General features: G+C 60.7%; 2 protein-coding genes and 1 long non-coding RNA gene across 5 annotated transcripts in view; 1 reads left to right on the forward strand and 2 right to left on the reverse strand.

The window, feature by feature from the left end:
• LOC130680058 (nascent polypeptide-associated complex subunit alpha, muscle-specific form-like) overlaps positions 1-17,249 on the forward strand; it is a 76,052-nt gene that overhangs the window by 56,272 nt on the left and 2,531 nt on the right. For both annotated transcript variants that reach the window (XM_057490066.1, XM_057490067.1), the window contains exons 2-11: positions 11,781-11,950; positions 12,930-13,096; positions 13,236-13,449; positions 13,688-13,845; positions 13,986-14,178; positions 14,401-14,486; positions 14,626-15,002; positions 15,746-15,961; positions 16,299-16,402; positions 16,868-16,937. In XM_057490066.1, coding sequence (XP_057346049.1) covers positions 11,781-11,950; positions 12,930-13,096; positions 13,236-13,449; positions 13,688-13,845; positions 13,986-14,178; positions 14,401-14,486; positions 14,626-15,002; positions 15,746-15,961; positions 16,299-16,402; positions 16,868-16,937 — 1,755 coding nt within the window. The remainder of the gene's footprint in view (positions 1-11,780; positions 11,951-12,929; positions 13,097-13,235; positions 13,450-13,687; positions 13,846-13,985; positions 14,179-14,400; positions 14,487-14,625; positions 15,003-15,745; positions 15,962-16,298; positions 16,403-16,867; positions 16,938-17,249) is intronic.
• Positions 1-17,249, reverse strand: part of LOC130680059 (nascent polypeptide-associated complex subunit alpha, muscle-specific form-like) — a 76,046-nt gene that overhangs the window by 40,924 nt on the left and 17,873 nt on the right. The gene's annotated exons all lie outside the window — the stretch shown is intronic.
• Positions 8,225-12,923, reverse strand: LOC130680064 (uncharacterized). The gene is made up of 4 exons (XR_008993074.1): positions 12,474-12,923; positions 12,215-12,360; positions 10,397-10,616; positions 8,225-9,655 (listed from the first exon to the last, which is right to left on the reverse strand). It is a non-coding gene; the product is annotated as an uncharacterized LOC130680064 (long non-coding RNA).

The following is a 17,249-nucleotide window of genomic DNA, read 5'->3' on the forward strand; positions in this document are numbered from 1 at the left end:
CGGACCTTGGGGTCTGGTCTGTTCTCCCCCTATGGCATCTCTCTCTTCTGTTTGCATGCCCTTGTTTCTCCTTCCTCCAGCCTAACACTAAGTTCATTCTTTGACTCTGCAAACAAGAAACCGGGCATCAGTTTCAGAGGTGTTCAAGGTGCTGGTGTGTAACCAGAACTTTCTTCAGACCCTGGAGGGAGACTGTGGGTGTGCAGTTGCTCAGGCTCGGCTGAGCAACAGAGAGACCTGATCCATGGATTGCCGGCTTCGCAGGCAGCTCGGGGCCTCCAGAGAACGGCCTTTTTGGGGAGGGGGCTTCAGCAGGTGGTGAGGCAGGGCTGGGATGGGCTCCCCCAGCTGGAGTGGGCTGGAGGAAGAGCCACCACCTCCCCCTTGGCGGTCCTGGGCTGGGAGAGAATTGTGTCGGCTGTGCTTTGGGGAGCCCAGCCACTGGGCTGCCTGTGGCCTGGGGTGGCCACCTGCCGTCAATAAAGTTTTATTGGGATGCGGCTCAGTGGTTATGGCAGGACAGCCTCCCTTTGCAGAGAAGGCTTTCTAGACCCAAGCACTAGAACGTTCCCCCCTTGCTGTCTTCAGTTGGAGAGCTTGTAGGACCCGCTGGATGTCTTGTAGAAGGGCACGGAGTTTATGTGCCTGGCTGTGGAGTTGATGCCTGACCTCCGCTGAGCGTGGAGGGCCCCGGTGCCGGATGCCTCCCCTTTGTAACGAATCGGGGGCGCCTGCAGCCTCCCGTGCACCCTGTGGTTTCAGGGCCTTTGCAGACTCTTGCCCAATCCCTTGGTTACGGTGGGAGCTTCTAATGTGTGTGCAGAGATCACAAGCTGCACTGGCCGCTGAGTGCATTTTCTAGGCCTTGATCTTACAGATTCTCTCCTGGGCGTGTGGACAGCCACCTTCTCCCGTGTCCTCATGTGGTCGTCCCTCTGTACCACTGGGCAGCAGGGAGCACGGTGTCCCTAGAGGCTGGGTGCAGCCTTCCGGGAGGTTCTGCCACATTGTGTGGCTGTGGGTTCAGGGCCCAGGCCTTACTGTGGGGTCCACCCAGGAATGCCCCCGCGGGTGTGCGAAGGGACCCTGTGCCTCCGTGTTGGGGCTGGCCTCAGGATGCCAGGAGACCCCCGGCCAGCGCTCTGTGCAGGGGCCCGGGGTCTAATGGTACCTGGCCTTCACCTACCCCCACGAGTTCTGGGTGTCCCGGGCGCGGCGAGGCAATCCTGACATGTGAGGCTATGCATTTCTGCTGGTGCCGCGTCTCTGAGATGCCCCTGGGTCGGCCCACCCAGTGGGCTCGTCCCCTGAATGCAGGGTGCTCCTGAGGCTCCTGCACTGCGGCCACCAGCTCCCTGCCCTTCTCCTGCACGAGTTTCGCCATGGAAAGGCCAACGGGGAGCCCACGTGGGCCCTGCTACTCACAGCCCTCATCTGCAAGGCTGGCATTCTCATCGCCTCCCTGGACAGCGTGGCCCCCATCCTCTCCGTGTGTGGCCACGGGTGCGGCAGGAGATGGGGGATGTGAGGCACCTGCTCTGTGGGTTGGCCTGTAAGGGCACACAGGGATGGACACGGGGCCAGGTGTGGGACACGGTCATCCATGGGATGGTGACGTGGCCAAGAGGGAGGGTGCTTCCTGGGACATGGAGGGCAGGGGACCCGGCATACTGGAGCCTGGGCCTGCCCGCCCCCCGCCCCCCCGCCATGCTGTGCCTGATGCCCTCAGGTTTTTCCTCACGTGCTACATGTTTGTGAACCTGGCCTGCATAATGTAGACCCTGCTGCATGCACCCAACTGGCGGCCACGCTTTAAGTACTACCACTGGTAAGCACGTGGGGTGGCCCAGCGGTCCCTGCTTGTCCTCTGGGGCATGAACCTCAGCCAAGCCACTGGTCATCACCTGGGATGTCCAGGCGTCTGAGCTGTGCGGCCTTGGGCTGCTGGGCTCCTGCCTCAGCGCGTCAGCCATCCCGGCAGACACGGGGAACCAGTGTGTGTGGCGTGCAGGGGTGCTGAGCGCACTGGGGGAGGAGGGGGTGGCTGTGGAGCCCGGGGCCCGGTCGGAGGCCGTGTGGCCAAACCATCAGTGACCCTGATGGTTTACTGGGCCTTCATAACGGATTATTTGGAACTGCTGGCTGGCACTCTGGGCCTAAAGTTGGCTTTGGTCTAATGCAGTAAATCGTCCCCAGTGTGAAGAGCCTAACCTGAGCATAACTGTTAACTCTCACACGCCAACTGAGAAAACCGAGGGGCCCGTGTGCACACTTAGGACTTCCCAACAGCTCCGTCGCCCTGGATGGGGAGCCGGGGTCTGGGAGGCACAGAAGCGTGTCGCAGTCATTTCCCAGCATAGACACTTAACAGTGGACTCATCCATGCCCAGAGAGAAGACAGGGTGGGGAGCCCCCATGCCAGGGCACGTGTGTGAGATGCAGCTCAGGCTTCCTTGATCCTCTTTGTGTGGAAACCCCATGCGTAACTATCGATGTCTTTGTCTCATTACGTAAGTCTCTGAAAGATAATCAACTGTTTAAAACCAAAATGTTACCAGTGGGCTTGCTGCCTATGACCCATTCATTGCAAGTGAAACATGTGACACCAGAGCTGGGGGAGCGGGGTACAAGTGCGCAGAGGACATACGGTGGGATCGTTAAAAACATTCAGAAACAGAGAACCAGGAAAGAGCAAATGGAACAAACAGAAAACAAACACAAGCTGACAGACTTAAACAATGCAACATCACATTCAATGTAAATGGTCTAAACACCCAAACAAAAGGCAGGAATGGTTAAATTGGATAAAAAAGCAAGACCCTATGCTATGCTGTCTAAAAGAAACATACTTTAAACACAGAGACCCAAACAGGTTAAGTGGAAAAGATCTACGATGTTTGTTGATGCAAAGAAGGCTGGAAAGGCGGTTTTGACACTTGAGTCAGAGCAGAATATCACCAGGATAAATAAAGGTCATTTGTGACTTTAAGAGACTCACCCAACCTCATGCTTATGCTGCCCCAGCAGAGCCTTTGACCAAGACCAGCACTGAGGATGGGGAGGGGTCCCTCGGAGCTGGTGGGAGCTGGGGAGCAGGCATGCCTGCAGGCTCTCACCTTCCCAGTGGACTGGATGCCTCTGATGACGCACAGATACACGATCGCCCAGCAGGCGGCCAAGTGGCCCAGCAGCCGCCGTGGGACGGAGCCGCTGTCGCTGATGTCGGCCGTGACGTTCAGAGCCTGCCGGTCCCAGAAGTAGCTCATGGTACTGCTGCCCTGGCACAGGACCACAAGCCCTGGGACCAGAGGGGCCTGTCAGGGGCTGGCTACGCAGTTCATGCGGGACCGGAGCCCCACCAACCTCCAGCAGGAAGTGCAGGCTGCAGGTAACCTGCACTGGGGCTGCCAGAGCACTGGGCACAGCTGGGGATCCAGTGCCCCTGCTGCCCAGGGTGTCCGGCCATGGCCCATGGGGCCTCGCCATCCAAGCACGCAGGGCTTTCTCGTTCAGAATGTGCCAACACTAGCTGGGACCAGCCCAAGGCAGGAGGGAAACTGGGCTGACACCGCTCCACCAGTGAACTGCCGAGCTGACGACTTCCACATCGCAAAGATGTCCCCAGATCGAGCCCTCAGCTGGGGTCTGGGCCCAAAGACCCCGTGCGGTGAGGTGGCAATCCCACCTGCTCCCCTCATGGGGGTGAGGGCCCTGGTGCTGTGCTGTGGACAGCGGGGTCCCCGCGGGCCCCTGCGCCTGCAGTGGGTGCAGAGTGGGTTTCAGGTGTGCTCTCTGGGGAGCCCTCAGGGGCTCCGGTGCCCGGCGATGCCCTGGTCTTACCTGTGTGGGTGAGGTCCAGCAGGCAGGAGCTCTAGGACATGGGGTTCTGGGAGTTGCTGAGGAATTACCACGGCACCCAACTCAGGACCATGTTGTAGGACAGGCTGATTTGGAAGGATGTGGTGAGGCAGCCCAGCCCTGCAGTCCAGCCACAGCTCCTGCTCAGCACCTGCCCACCTGCAGGCCGTCCCATGCACAGGCACCATTCCCGCCCCCCAGGGCGCCCCGGGGGCTCCCGCCGCCCGCCCCTCCAGCCTGCATCCACAGGGCGAGCCCACTGGGCCCTTCCTGGCTGGGCACAGCCCTTCTCTCCCCGGGGCTTCCAGCGTGTTTCAGGTGGGGCTTCTGGACCACAGTGGACCCGCCTGGAGGGGAGGCGTCATGTCACAGGCCCAACGGTGGCACACGGACCCCTGTACTTCAGCCTTCACCTCAAGGGCACGGGGTGTGTGTGTGTGCGCGCGGGGGGGCAGGTCTGCTCTCATCAGGGACTCCCCCAATGCGCCACGTGTGCACAGGCCCAGGGCAGTTCAGGACATCTGGCTGCTCCATTGGGCTGGGCCCCTTGCCACCCCTCCTATGCCAAGTGTACCCCACGCAGTACCCTGCTCCCACGTCCTTGCCCTCCTGGGAGAGGCCTCCTCAGAGTGTGGCCAGGTCAGCTCCCACTGGGATGCTGCCGCGTGGGTCTCCCTGCACGTCTGCGTCAGGCACCCCGTAGGTCTACAGGCTCAAAACCACCAAATGTGTGCCGATGAGACAAGCAGGCAGACACCACCCCCGGACCTGCAACCCCAGCAACTCCCCCTCCAGGCCTGAGCAGCTGTGCGCAGGGCTCCAGGGACCTGTATACCAACTCCACCCAGGTAGGGTGAGATGGCTGTCCACACCCCGATGCTGGCCCTCCGCAGGCGCTGGCCGAAGGCAAGCTCAATGTGGAAGAGGGGGATCCCCTTGAGGGCCAAGGCGAAAAGGTAGGGGACGAGGAAGGGCCCTGCACAGACACAGAGGCCAGGCGTGGGCCCCGGAGAGGGGGACGGGCAGTGTTGGGCACCTCATTTGCCACTGTAGGGTCACTCGGCCATGTCCCAGCTCACGGCTCCAGGCTCCATGCACCAGCCCCGTGGGCTCTGCGGGCCTGTGAGCCCGCCAGGCGGGGGCCTGGGCTTTGTTCAGAGTGGTATGTTGGGGTCCCCGAGCCTGGCTGGGACTTTCCCTTTGGCACCTCCCGTACCGTGTGTGGGTGTGGGGGGTGGACACCCATGGCACCTGAGGGACCAGGGCTCCCCAGCCCCCAGGGGGAGCTGCCCTGACAGGCTCCACGGAGCGGATGGTAGAGCGGATGAGGTCCATGGGGAAGGTCCCCACCCAGCAAGCTGGGGGCATAAGTAGCCGGGAAGAAAGAGTGCTGGGCCCCAGGGAGCCACAGGGTGAGTGGGGACCAGGCTACCTGAGCCCGCAGGCCCAGTGTGATGGGACCGCAGCCTCTCAGCCAGGCCTGCAGGAAGACGCCATTGTCTGCACCCCGTGGGGCTACACACCATCTCCCGCTGTCATGAGAACTGAGCCCCTGGCAGCCATGGGCTGTGTCCCTGGGCTGCACCCTGACCGGGAGCCGCTTGCCTTCCCTCCGTGAGGAGCCTCCAACCCCTTGGCCCCACAGACTCTGGGCGTCTGCATGTTGGCACCTGGATGCTCCAGGGCCGGTGGCTGCCCTTCCCCACCTGTGCACCAAGTCCGGGACGCGTGGTCCCCTGAGCTGCGGTGCTGCCGGTCAGTGCCATGGTGCCCCTCCCAGCTCCCGGCTGAGGCGGTGTGGGGCCGGCCAGCCTTTGCCACCAACCACAGGTGCCCAGAATGGCTTGCCAGCCTCTCTGTTTTTTTATGTCACCATCAGATGTCCTGACACTGACTGGGACCCTGGAGAAGGCAGGTGGCCACTGAGCCCTTGGCCCACTCTGACTTGTGCAGAGGACTCCAGGCCAGCATTTGGGGTGAAACTGTGCCTATTGGTCATTTCTGTATCAGCCAGGGGGCACTGAAGGGCAAGGTCACATTCCGGGGAGCCTCTGCCCCGGAGGTGTGGGAGCCCCAGGGTCGGCCAGGGCACCTGTGGGCTGGGGCTTGGAGGTGGGGATGTGAACAAAGCCCAGGTCATGCCAGGGAACTCCTGGTGGAAAGGAGCCATCCCCAAGGCTGGGGGCCAGGACCCAGGTGGAGGCGTCCTCCCTCCGCCCCCCACCCCCCACCTCCACCTGCACTGTGGGGTCTCACACAGGTGTGCGGACCTCCAGCCACCTTGGGCTTTGGGCACACACCTGCCATGTGGTGAGGACAGTCACAGGGGACTGCACAGGCCTTGGAAATGGGCACCCAGCCATCGGGCAGGGATTTGGGTCCCAGCAGTTTGATCCACTGTCTAGACTAGGCTATGAGCTTCAGGCCCGCTGGGCCCCTTGGCCCCATGGACCCCATGTTCTGTGGGGAGGGCAGGCCTGGAGCCCATGGGCCAGGGACTCCCCAAAGGGAAAGGTCCAAGAGAAGGGAGTCTGCCTCTGTAGCTGAACCTGCCGTGTTTTGGGGAGAAGAGAACGAAGCGTTTCTGTGACCCCAAGATTAGAGCCGCAAGGTCGGGACCCTCAGTCTGCATGTCAGGCACACGCCTTACCCGATGCTGTGTGCAAAGCAACACCACACACCAAACGGGTCGTGGGCTGGCGGCTGGCGCCAGAGGAGCGGGGCCGTGTGACTAGAGGTTGGAACTTTCTCCCCAGGAGGGGAGAGGGTCTGATTCTGAGCTAATCACCAGTGGCCAGAACTTAACCCATCGTGCCTACAGGACAGAACTTCCATAAAAACCTTTAACTCGGAGGCCTGGGAGCTGCGGGGCGGTAGGCGCTTGGAGGTTCCTGGAGGGCGGTGCGGGAGAAGGCACAGGAGCCCCCCACCCCTCAGCTCACCCTGCCCACCTCGTTCGTCTGGCTGCTCCTGGGTCGCATCCTCTCTGAAACCCGGTGATCGTTAAGTCAAGAGCCTTCTTGAGTCTGCGAGTCAATCTAGCAAATTTTTGAACCAGGGGTGGGGATCACGGAATCCTGAGTTTCCAGCCAAGCTGGGCAATTGTGAGTGACCTGGGAACCCAGGAGCTGAGACTGGCACGTGGGGATAGGGGTATGGGGCTGTGCCCTTCACCTTTGCGCTGAGTTCGCGTAGACAGCGCCAGAACCGGGTCGGACCATAGGACGCGCCCTTTGCACCCTGAGATCAGGAGGCTGGGTGGGTGTGCCAACGACCTCACGCATTCGGTGTCAGAGCCCCAAGGGCTGGTCCTTCCTTTAGCACCACGCAGGTGTGACCAAATCTGCCTGTTTTGCATGTAGCTTGTCTACTGGAGACTGACAGGTCGCTGGCACTGTTCACAGTTGCTGCGAGGTGAGCCGAGGGCCCCCCGCCCGTCTCCAGCACGGTGGGTGTCGAGCACAGTGGCGGTGCGCATCAACGTCTGCCCAGGACAGAGCCTGGGGTTGCTCAGGGTAAGCAGAATAAATATGCTGAGATCTCTGTGGAGGGCATCAGCAGAGGACAGCAGTGAACACCTGGGCAGGAGAGCCGGACATGCTCCCTGTGGACTGGACGGCTCAACGTTGTCACGGTGGAACTCCTTCCCAAATCAGCCTAGAAATCCAAGGCCCTACCACTGAGACCCTTAGGGTCTTTAACGGGAAATGACAACCTAGCTGACGGTCATATGGAAACGTAACTGCCAATAACATTAAGAGGAGCATGAGCTAAAGGACAGACTGGGCACCAAGGCTTATCCTAAAGCTACAGGAATTAATACAATGCAGCCTTCAGGACAAAGAATTCATGGATCCCAGCAGATGCATGCACCCTGGTGGGGTGGAGCTGGCGGACCACATACTGAGTGACCCCTGCGTTGCCACGGCCCCGCGGCGGGTGCTTCCTGGGCTGAACCACAGCCAGTGTTTGAAGATCCTTCCACCTCCTGCTTGTGGGCTTAGTGCATCCCTTTGGCTCAAAGGCCCAAGAGTGGTGGGGGCCCTGGGGATGAGGGGAGGGGACCCAGGGGTGAGGGGCGGGGGCCCTGGGGTGAGGGGTGGGGCCCCGGGGATGAGGGATGATGGGCCCCGGGGGTGAGGGGTGGGGCCCCGGGGATGAGGGATGATGGGTCCTGGGGGTGAGGGGTGGGGCCGTGGGGGTGAGGGATGATGGGTCCTGGGGTGAGGGGTGATGGGCCCTGGGGTGAGGGGCAGGGACCCAGGGGGTGACAGGTGATGGGCCCTGGGTTCTCCCTGTGTAACTCCAGGGAGGGGAGATCCCAGGGCAAAATACCTTTGAAAGCGAAATCAGGCAAAGGGAGAAATAATGTTTAAAGGTCATTTATTGCCTACCAGCAGTCGCCCTGCATCTCTCTCTCCTGCTGCAGTAGAAGAGAGCCAATACTCCCACCAAGCTCTCTGGTCCAGATAAACCCTCCCTCGCCCACGTAATTACCCACTGACGTGGAGACGGACTACTTCTCTCCACCCCTTGGAAACACCTGTTGATACGGAGAAGCACTAAAGCCAGGTCAAGAGATTCTGGAAATATTGCAATTCCACACCCTGTCTGTGGAACACGCGTCTATGGCTTCCCTTTATGTACTTAATTAAATTTTGTTACTTTTTCTCCTGTTAATCTGTCTCATGTCAATTTGTTTCTTAGACCAGCTAAGGGAACCTCGAGGAACTGAAGAAATTCTTCCTCCCACCACCAGTCAAGTAGCTATGTTTACTCAGGGCTGAACCAGGACCTCTCTCTTTTTGTTAAAAGGACCAGGATGGTGTGGAGAAAATGGAAATTACAGCCAGGATCCTTGCCTGGGTGTCACCCATTGTAGACCTGAAGTGCCTGTTTGCATGTCTATGGGATGTTTACCGAGAGGCTGGTCAGTCTTGGGAGTGTTAGGCAGAAAAATAGATATGAGCGGGATGAGAGACAATTAAGGCCAGTAAAGTTCACTAAACAGGGGACTCAAAAAAGCATCCTGTCCCAGGGGACTGAGGAGGAGCAGAAAAGAAAAACACAAAGCTAGTGAATCGGCGCAGGAATGTCTGCTTGGACCCTTGCAAGCTGCTGCTTCATGTGTCTGCACCCCAGCCCCTCTCCCACGATTTCCCCTCGAAAAGCCCTGACCGCTTGTGTGTCCGGAGGACGGTGGTTCTGCAAGGCAGGAGCCTGCCGCTCCCTCGTTTGCTAGCAAATCAATAAACTATTCTTTCCTTTCCTCAAAACCTTGTCACTGTCTTTTGTGATTTGACCTCAGGGACAAGGACTGGGTTTCGGTACCAGGAGCGGTCCCCCGACCAAGTGCCCGCACTGCCGCTCCCTCGGTGTCAGGGCCCAAGGCCGAGCTGCCCTGGAGGAACGCAGAGCTCCTGCCTTCCTCCTCGCTAGCCACAGGGGACTGTGCCGGCAAGGAATTCGTGCTGTATGGTAGCTCGAGCACAAGCCTCTAGGATTCCATCTAAAGTACACACTGAAAGCAGTAACGCCTTCCAGGAGAGAGTACAGAAACCGGTGTCGCCACCAAGGACTTGGAAGATGTCGGGGTGGTGATCTCCACATACCCTTGTTGAAGTCACTCATTTGGCCTACTCGGAAAACAGATGAATCTTGGAGATGCCAGTGCATGATGGTCACCGTAATCAGAGTGGCTCAGATTGCCGTTACTGCTGCACATGGGGCTTCATCACTTGATCCCCAAGCTGCCAGTGTGTAAGTATTGGTCAGGAAAATGCTCTTTGTTCTCTTCCTGTGAGTAAAGACCAGCAGGGCAGTTAGCTTTCAGCCGGCAAGGAGAGAAAACTATCTCAGAGGCATATCAGACCTCCAGACTTAGGTTGGCACTTAGTCAGAAGGAACCTTCGTCTCCTTTTCCTTCCAGAAGACATCACACTGGCCCATCACATTGATGGTATTATGCTGATTGGACGCAGTGATCAGGAAGTACAACTCCTGTGTCACCCGAGGAGCCCCGAGGTAACACAGGGCAGCCCAGAGCGGGCCACTCCAGGGCCAGGCCACAAGTGTGACCCACCTGGACTGACCTATCAAGCATATTGATAAAACAGTCACGTGTCAAAAGGTGGGAAATAAATCCAACAAAAATTCAGGGGCCTTTCTTTCGTCTTAGAGAAGTTTCTACAAGTCTATCATGTGGGCATGCTAAGCTCTCCCTTGTAAGGTGATGAATAAGGTGCTGTATCCGGCCCCTCTTCCCACCCACATACACAAAATGCACAGCGGCCTGGTGGACCACCTCGGATTTCAGAGGCAGCAGAGACCTCATTTCCAGTGGGCTACTTTGAGCCATTTACTGATTGGTCTGAAAAGCACCTAGTTTGAGAGCAACCTGGACCTCTGGAAGGTGGAAGGCAGTAGAGGGCAACACCTGGATCTCCTCTCATTGCCACCCCTTCAAGGTGCACACCTGAAAACGGCCTAGCGTGAGACGGACCTGCCCAAGATCACAAGGCCCGGACCCCGGCCTGACCTGCGTGGTGGTCCACGCTCCATGCCAAGCCTGGTTGGCATTCTTCCGTCTCTGAGTCCGTGCGACACACACACGTGACACCAGCCGCCAGGAGCTGGAGGTGTCATCCATGTATCCCTGGGGATGTCCTTAGGGAGGAATATCTGGCGTGACCCTCCCTGTGCAGGTTGGGATGTTGGGCAGCTCCTGGGAGGTGCCGTGGCCTCAGCAGGACAGGGAACTGGTGAGAAAAAGAGGCCTGAGCTCAGCTCTTGTCTCCTCAGAGCTGGGACCCCGGTGACATTGCCAGAGAGCGTGGGGAGGGCTCTGGTGGAGATGTGTGTACTCTTGCATGGCAAGGGCCAGGAGGGGGGGCAGTCAGCAGCCCAGAGGGGCACGTGGGCGTGTCTGAATGCAGGGAGGGGCCCTTGAAGAAGTGATGTCTCTGATGACACGCCCAGTAGAACCTGAATTGTGACCCGGACGGAACCCAGCTCCTGGTCGCAGACCCCAGTCCTGCTCACTTGACCGGAGGTGCTCGACAGAGCAACATGTGGTCTTGTTGTGTGGAGCCTTCTGAAGGCGAGGAAGACAGGGGGGAATCTGAGAGTGAGAGTCCTGCTTCCTGTGGGCACTGGCTCAGTGACCTCTTTCAATGCTTCTGTCCGTGTCTCCGGGGGGAGTCCGAGGTAACACAGTGCAGCCCAGAGCGGGCCACTCCAGGGCCAGGTCACTGTGTGACCCATCCCCGGCTGACCTTCCCCGTGGCCCCTAATGTGTCTGCGGTGGGCGTGGGGAGGAGGGGGTCCGTTCTAGGGTGGGAGCATGTTGTGAGGTGGTGGCCCCCTGGTGGGGCAGTCAGTGTCACAGCTCTGGTCTCATCATTCAGGACATGGAGGTGAGTGTTGGGACCAGGTATTTCCACCCACATGTTAATCCTGAGCCCAGGGGTGTCCTCCTCTTCCCTGAGGGACTGGATGTCTACGCAGATGGCCCTGTGGGCCTTATCTCCGGTCAAGTTTGGGGCCCACATTGCCCCCTGCGGGGAGGTCCAGGCATCCCCGGGTGCCTCCTCCCCAGCTACCAGGTGCTGGCTTTGCAGAGCTCCACCCTAGGGAGCGTAGAGGAGCTGGTGGATGGATTCACCTACTCCATCTCCCTGGACCTGGGGCAGGCTGTCTACACCCCAGGACCCCGTTCCACACCTGGCAACCGGCCAGGGCCCTCCCTCGAGAGTGGCCAACAGGACCACTCCAGAGGGCCTGGAACGTTGTTCCCGGGGGCACCCCGTGCCTCTCCTTGCTCGCACCCCAGGGGGCTGGGGGCTCTCAGGTGAGCCACAAACCTCCCTCGTCCTGGTGGTTCCTGGGTTTCCCACTGACTATATCCCTGCTGCCCCTCTCAGCGAGAAGCTGAGCTAACTCTCTTTCGGAGTGAGCTCAACATGAGCAGGGTTCCCCAGATGGACGTGTGTATGCAGACAAGGCGCACAGCATGGGAGGAACGAGCTCCAAACACCAGCCGGAGCACTCCCGAGGACGCTGACCAGCCGACCACGGACCAGCGGCTCCCCCGGTGAGCACCCACCCCCTCCTCGGCACAGTCGGGCCTCTGCCCACAGCCCGCGGTGGGTCTTGCGTGTCCCCACGTGTCTGAGCCTCAGCGTGCTCCTCTGACGGGCAGGGTGGCTGGCGATCAGCCTGTTAGGGTGCCCATGGGGAACACGGGAGGAGCCTTAGAGGGGCTCCGCTGGCGCCCGGCACTGTAGAGGACTGCCAGCCAAGCTGGGCCACTTCGGGGCTTACTTCTCTGTACCCGATGAAAAGCCTTTGGCCTCACCCGTCAGTGGCCTGGAGCCTGGCTCATTTGGAAAAGCACATGGAAAGCAGCCTTTGGAACGGAGGCTCGCGATTCCCTGTGGCTGGGCCCGGTCCTTGTCCTCGCCGTGGCCACATGAGGGACCTCTGGGGGCAGCAGAGGGGTACCTGGGAAGGTTCGGGAAGGACTTCCTTCAGCAACAATAGGTATGCAGCACCCACTTTGTGCAGACCCTTTGGGGACACTTAGCATAACTGAGTGAAGGAAGCAGACACAGTACTGGAACCCTGTCCCGGGCCGAGTAGGGTAGTCACTTCAGGCGTCATCCGCAGGTCACAGCCAGGGAGCGACACGGACGATGCCATCGTGTCCTGCTTCCGTAAATGGGGGTATTTCTCCTGGACACAGGATGCGCAATCGTTCACTGGGTCCAGAGGGAGCGCTGCCCGTCTCACAGAATGGGGGAAGGAGGAGTTTGGGGCTTGGGGCAGGAGGAACCCAGCAGAGCCCAGCGGTCATCCATCTTCAGATTCCCATGGGCGGACTGATGACTTGGGACTTCCTATTCGGGAGGATGGGAGAGGATGGGGTCCCAGGACAGACACGCAGGGTCAGGCAGGGGGAGGGGCAGGTGCCTGGACAGGCAGGGGAGTGCACAGCGGCCAGGCCCACACAAGGGTGGGCCGGGAGGGCAGTGCGGCTGGAAAGACCAGGCTTCTCACTCTGCCACCCCCAGGCCGTACTCCAGCCCCGTGGAAATAAAGTTAAACCACTATATCGAGAAGCAAGGGAGGGAGGTCCACGTGATCAATGGCGGACGGCGTTCATTCCCCGAGAAGGGCCAAGTCCTCCACCACTTGGTCCAGGAGGAGCACCTGGGGCCCACGGTGGCGGTGCTGGAAGGTGAGGGGCTGCAGCCAGGGGACCGTCTAGGGTGGGCTTCCCGGACTGGGGTTCCCTTCAAGGCACTGAGGGCTCTTCTGTCATTGTAAGGCGCGGGGAATCAGCCCCGGGGTGACCCTTTCTCTGTGTCCCGCTCCAGACCCACGGCAGAGGCAGCTGGCTCCAGAGACACGGGGAGGGCCAGCTTCGTGGCTAGAGCCCATCCAGGAGCTCCCTGAGACCCCTGTTCTGGAGATACGGCCGGTGACACCTGCCTCAGCCCCTGCAGAGCTGGAGGATGTCCCAGCAGTGGCCTCAGCCTCAGAGCCAGGCCCCGAGCGGGAGCCCCATGAGCCCACAGCAGAGCCCAACAGGTCACTCATCTTCGGATTCCCATGGGCGAACTGACGACTGGGGACTTCCTGTTCGGGAGGATGGGAGAGGATGGGGTCCCAGGACAGACACGCAGGTTCAGGAAGGGGGAGGGAGGGACAGGTGCCTGGACAGACAGGGGAGTGCACAGCGGCCAGGCCCACACAAGGGTGGACCCGGAGGGCAGTGTGGCTGGAAAGACCAGGCTTCTCACTCTGCCACCCTCCGGCTTTCCCCCAGCCCCAAGATGGGACAGGCTAGTCGCCTTCGTTTCTGGGATTTAGAGGAGGTGCTCCGCTTCATCTATACCAGTGAGTGCATACCCACCTGTGAGGGCCAAGTCCTCCACCGCTTGGTCCAGGAGGAGCACCTGGGGCCCACGGTGGCAGTGCTGGAAGGTGAGGGGCTGCAGCCAGGGGACCGTCTAGGGTGGGCTTCCCGGACTGGGGTTTTCCTTCAAGGCAGTGAGGGCTCTTCTGTCATTGTAAGGCACGGGCAATCAGCCCCGGGGTGACCCTTTCTCTGTGTCCCGCTCCAGACCCACGGCAGATGCAGCTGGCTCCAGAGACACAGGGAGGGCCAGCTTCGTGGCTAGAGCCCGTCCAGGAGCTCCCTGAGACCCCTGTGCTGGAGCGACGGCCGGTGTCGCCTGCCTCGGCCCCTGCAGTGGCCTCAGCCCCGCTGGCAGGCCCTGAGCTGGAGCCCCATGAGCCCACAGCAGAGCCCAGCAGGTCACTCATCTTTGGATTCCCATGGGGGGGCTGACGACTGGAGACTTCCTATTCGGGAGGATGGGAGAGGATGGGGTCCCAGGACAGACACGCAGGGTCAGGAAGGGGGAGGGGCAGGTGCCGGGACAGGCAGGGGAGTGCACAGCGGCCAGGCCCACACAAGGGTGGACCCGGAGGGCAGTGCGGCTGGAAAGACCAGGCTTCTCACTCTGCCACCCCCAGGCCTTACCCCAGTCGCAGGATGGGACGGGCTAGGCACGTTACCTGGCAGGACGAACAACTGGGGCCCACGGTTTCAGAGCTGGAAGGTGAGGGGCTGCGGCCAGGGGACCGTCTAGGGTGGGCTTCCCGGACTGGGGTTCCCTTCAAGGCAGTGTGGGCTCTTCTGTCATTGTAAGGTGCGGGGAATCAGCCCCGGGGTGACCCTTTCTCTGTGTCCTGCTCCAGACCCACGGCAGAGGCAGCTGGCCCCACAGAGACGGCGAAGGCCGACTCCGCGGATAAAGCTCGTCCAGAGGCCCTATGAGACCCGTGTGCCGAAGCTACGGCCGGTGTCACCTGCTTCAGCCCCTGCAGAGCTGGAGGATGTCCAAGCAGTGACCTCAGACATGGACCTTGTCCCGGAGCTGGAGCCCCATGAGCCGTCGGGCTCGGGGCCCATGGCATCTGCAGGAATGGCACCGGTCCTAGTAGAGCCATACCCGGGCCCGGAGCCTGCCCACCCCTGTGCTGCGAGCACCTGGGATGTGACAAGAAAGGAGGAGTGGACCATCCTGGTGTTTCCCTCCCGCCTGGTGGCCGAGCAGCTGACCCTGGCCTTTGCGGTGAGCGGAGCGGGCTCTCAGGGTCGGGGGTGGGCCTGCCCTGTGTCACGGTCTGCCGCCGACCTCCTGCCCCTGACGTGGACTCCTGTGATCTCGGCCCACGTTCCAACTTCCCCCCGGACTCACCATGTGCCACGAGAGACTCTCCTCACCCCCAAGCCCTCACTGACTACAGGGGGACAGTAGGGCTGGCACTTAGGGGTCCTTGCAGACCAATGATTTGGAGCGGAGGGAAAGGGGGCAGGGCCTGGTGGGCTGGGAGGGGTGCTCAGGGAGGTGCTGCCAGGGCCTTAGGTCCTCGGGCCATTGGCCTGGCAGGCTTCCATGGCCTCTGCACTTCAGAGGCCGCTGCCATGGATCTGACTGCGTGGGAGACACAGACACCAACAAAGGCCCTGGGTGGAGTTGTTTAGGGTGAAACTGCACCTGAGTGGGCAGCGGGACCCACGGGGTGGCAGAATGGGAGGCAGATGCCCCAGGATGGGCAAGCGTGAGCTGCCTTGGGCGGCAGGGAGGAGGTGAGTGAGGGTGCCTACGAGCAGAGCCCCTCCGCTCCCCACGACTGCGGGGTACTGTGCATCCAGTCCTCGGCGCCTCCTTGGACGGTGTCCGAGGCCTGGACGGCCACGAGGCTCACAGCACGTCCCCACCTGCCTGGGCTCCAGGTCTGACCGGTGACCCTGCCTGGGCACGGGGGCACCAGGGGCACAGCTGGATGACCCTCCCTCCCTTCTGATCCACAGACGCTGTACAGCAGGATAAACTATTCTGAATGCAAGGCCTACCTACAGAAGAAGTCACAGACGGGAGACATTGAGCACCTGGCCCCCACCATGCATAGGGTCCTGAGGGAATTTGACACCTTGGTTGAGTTGGTCACCACCACCTGCCTCAGGATGCCAAGCATGACAGCCCAGGATAGGGCCCGAGTGGTGGAATTCTGGATCCGGGTTGCCAAGGTGAGTCATGGGACAGCCCCCTGGGTCCATCTTGGCATCCTGGTACCTGCTCCCCTCCTTGGCCAGCTCTCAGGATGGGTTCCTACGGTCTGCCCTGCACCGTCCCTGGGCCCCTCCTGCCAGGGATGTGTGGACCTGGACTCGCAGGCCCCAGGGGTGGGACAGCCATCCCTGGCCCCTTCCTTGGGTTGAGCTACAGTCCTCCACCCAGGAGGGCTGCTCAGCAGGTACCAGGCGTGCTGGGCTCCCTGGGTGTCCGTCTCCTTAAGGACAGGAGTTCATGGGGGGATAGAAGCAGAGAAGCAGGCCACGCTCTCAGCTCTGTCTTCCCTCCCAGGAGTGTCTGGCCCTCAGGAATTTCGCGGCACTCCATGCCATTCTCTTGGCCCTGCAGAGTCGTGCCTTAGGTCGCCTGGAAAGGACCTGGGAACATGTTTCCTGGTGGGTAGTCCTGTCTCTGGGACCGGGGTACCTGAGTGGACAGGGACACCCCTATGTCTGGGACTTCCTGGGAGGCGGCAGAGCCTAAGGACAGGGATGGCAGGCTCTTGGGGCCCCCTGTGAGTTAGGACAGGAGTACCCCTGCAGGAATCAGTTTCCTCCAATGTCAGGTGTGGGTTGAAGCCCATTGGAGATCTTGAGCTTATGTTCTGCAGCAAGAGGTCTCTGCCCCAAGGACAGCGACCTTGCCCAAAGCAGATTCGCCCCTGGGAGAACTGGGAATGGAGGCCCTGGGTGGAAACATAGAGCCCTCTCCCCAGGCCACAGATTCCCCAGGGCTCAGGGCCGTGGTGGAAAGCCTCCTGCAGGCTAGTGGACCTTCTAGGATCTCCAGGAAAAGGGGTCGGCCCCAAGACTCTCCACCTGCTGGCCATGTATCTCCCTACTCCTCTCCCCTCCCCTTAGGAAGAGCACCAGGACGTATAAAAACCTGACAAAGAAGGTCAAGTGGGTTACCAGGAAGCATCTCCTCAAGGTAAATGGGGGCTGGAGGTCTGGAAGGGAGGGGTCCTCGGGGCAAGTCTTCTACCGTGCTGTGGCACAACTTTGGGGAGGACTCCAGGTGTGCGGGGTGAGAGGGGGAAGCTGATGGTGAAAGTAGGGTCCCCCAGGCCCCAAGGGCCTCGTCTATCTCCCTCCCTGGCTCCACTTGACTGGGGGCCTGGCATCCAGTGAGGACCCAGAGGACAGGCCCCCGTCAGGGCTGGAGCTGGCCTGGGGTCGGCAGCAGGGGTGGGGCCTGTGGATGAGCAAGGTCGGCTTCTCCCCTGGGACCCCTGAGCTTGTC

The sequence above is a fragment of the Manis pentadactyla genome, chromosome 12 (assembly GCF_030020395.1).
Source record: "Manis pentadactyla isolate mManPen7 chromosome 12, mManPen7.hap1, whole genome shotgun sequence".
In the NCBI taxonomy this organism is placed as follows: Eukaryota; Metazoa; Chordata; class Mammalia; order Pholidota; family Manidae; genus Manis; species Manis pentadactyla.